At 47.7% G+C, this 2545-nt stretch overlaps 1 protein-coding gene across 1 annotated transcript; it reads right to left on the reverse strand.

The window, feature by feature from the left end:
- Positions 1-1042: 1042 nt before the first annotated feature.
- On the reverse strand, positions 1043-1507 carry LOC116260614 (uncharacterized). The gene has a single exon (XM_031639065.1). The coding sequence runs from the start codon at positions 1505-1507 to the stop codon at positions 1043-1045; it is 465 nt and encodes a 154-aa protein (XP_031494925.1).
- Between the last annotated feature and the right edge of the window lie 1038 nt (positions 1508-2545).

Consider the following 2545-nt stretch of genomic DNA (forward strand, 5'->3'; position numbering starts at 1 on the left):
GTTGAACTAAAACATAGCCAAATTAACTGGCCGCCGGGCATCGGCTGACTGGATCCAGTCAACTAGGCGTGTGCACGGGCTCCATAACACGCCGGATACCAGATGTCGTTGTCATCCCCCTGTTCTAAGTTTGCTAATTGGCTACGAATGTAATCAAAATCTCGCTTCTTCTTGGATCTTTTGCAAAATCCAGCACAGATCACATATCAAGCTACCATACAATTTGAACATTTATTTGTGACAAACTTGTAGGTCTCATAGTTGGGCAAGGAAATGTATAATATGGGCACAAAGTTGGATTCGATTGGATTATGGGGGCTGTTTGGGAGCACTGTCCTATGCATCTAACCAAAAATTTTTAGGGCAAGGTTTTCGCGATCAATCAAAGCGGGTCTTTAAACCATTCGCTAGCTAATTAAACCAATCTAAACTATGAGCTGCTCGGTCCAATTACCAATCTATAAAACCAATTCACGCCATTAATGGCGTGTAAGCTAGCGCTCGTCGAGTCGTCCTCCTTCACCTAGACAGGATCGATATCTTGGATGGGGAAGAGTGGGTGCGTGCGGGACGTCAACATAAAGCATGAATATTTAAGTGGTTGGCGCAAATGGAGTGATGATGGAGCAACCATTAAAATCATCATATATTATCAAGCAAAGCAATAAGGCATCATCATTGGAAGCATTATCGAACAGTAAAAGGACACGCGGATCGAAACAAGATCGCCGGAGTTTGGATCTTAGTAGCAGGAGGTGGAAGCGAGGAAGAAGGAAACGCCAAGAAGAGCAGAGATTGCTTCTTTTGAGGAATGCCTTTTAATGACAACTATATACAAACGAATATATGAAACAAGCCATTGATCGGTGCAACGGTGTAGTGCCCAGGTTGCTGGGAAGAGAGATCGGGGGGCTGTCTCTACAACGGATACGGACAGAGTAATTTTTCAAATTCAGGGATACCAAACTGCCGCCTGAGCTTCAGATTCCTGCCTCGCATCATGCACCATGGATCCCATCATCTATCGGCTTCTTATCTTTTCTCAATTAATGGCAACCATGGTATTGCCCCTCATGGAGGCCGGAGGGGCGAACCGGTCGGCGAAGCCGGCGAAAGTGTCGTCGAGGTCTCGCTCGGAGTCGTCTTCGAAATTGAGGGCATGGCTCCGGGGATCGTATCTAAACTGCGCGCCCTTGCCAAGTTTACAGGCTTCCCAGACCCTGCAGGCATCCAACTGCCTGACGAAGCTCCTCCACCGGCGACGGGCCGCTGCTCCCAACATCCTCTGCTTCTCGTCTTTCAACGGCCGGAACTTCGTCACGGGCAAACCGTTTTCGCCGTGGTGGAGAAGGGATCTCTCCACAACGCTGCAGCGGCGAGAGCGAGAAGCGGACCAGCTCAGACAGCAGAAGGCAGAGCGGAACTCCACTTCTTCTTCCTGATCTTCCATGATCCCTTCCTCTTCTATTTCCGGGTGGTAGTAGAACAGCCCTTCACTTCCGGCCATGGAAGCGTCTTGATCTTCTCTTCCGACGCGAGAGAAAGAGAGAGAGAGGGGGAGGAAGGCAGGAAGGAGCGCTGGAAGCCGATCACCATCAGCAGTAGGAATTTAAAGGTTGAAGAATGATGAGGACACGCGGCAAGATATCCGTACGAAAGAGGAGACGCCGACTTTGGTTGGGCAAGTGCGCAAACAATCTCCGCCGTCCATCGGGTCATCTGCCAATTGTGGTGGGGCCCGACTGCCAATTGCGTTGACGCTGTCGAATCTTGTTTGATCGGGCGCCTGCCGGATCCGACGACGAAACTCCACAACGAATTAAATTTGACCGTCGAACCTACTCCGGTCTTCATTCCCAATCTGACTAACCCGCTGACTCAAACCAAGTCTAACTCATAAATGTGTTCTTCGGGTCTACATATATATATATATGCACCAACTGAACCAGCTCTTTCAGACTGCATGCAGGTTATAGTTAATCGGATCGAATTGGCTCATATTTGAACTAGACTTTGACAATAATACAATTTGATTCTTTTCAAGTTGCATAAGGCATCAAGTTCAAGTTGGCATGCGGCCACCTTCTCACAACCAGGGCCCTCCCTTATCAGAACGTACCAAATGGGTCCGGGTTGTTTTGTCTCCATGTACAAGAGGAACGTTGGAGCGCGTTTGTGGTTCAAAATTTTCAAAATCCAGAAGAGGAACGATGGTTCCACAAGCATCGATCACGAAACATACGTGCAAGGAAGTGGCGGACACGACATAGATTCCAAATACATGACATAGATGGGTGCTCAGTCTTCGCCATTTTCCTTTTGTCTAACCACTCTCTCCTCTCCTCTCCTTCTTGCGTAGTTGCATCACGGACACAATCCCTCATCTACTGATAGATTCAATGATTCCAAAGTTCATTGTGGTTAGATGGATCGGGTAATTGAACAAGATCTGCTTGGTGACTCCTCCATGTCAATGACCAGCTTTGCACAGTCAAATAGTCATAATACGAACAAAGTTGGAGCAATATAATATAATACAAGCCCA

The sequence above is a fragment of the Nymphaea colorata genome, chromosome 9 (genome assembly GCF_008831285.2).
Source record: "Nymphaea colorata isolate Beijing-Zhang1983 chromosome 9, ASM883128v2, whole genome shotgun sequence".
Lineage (NCBI taxonomy): Eukaryota > Viridiplantae > Streptophyta > Magnoliopsida > Nymphaeales > Nymphaeaceae > Nymphaea > Nymphaea colorata.

Coding starts and splice junctions, on each gene's coding strand:
- LOC116260614 (XM_031639065.1), bottom strand. CDS start 1,507: ATGGCCGGAAGTGAAGGGCTGTTCTACTACCACCCGGAAATAGAAGAG.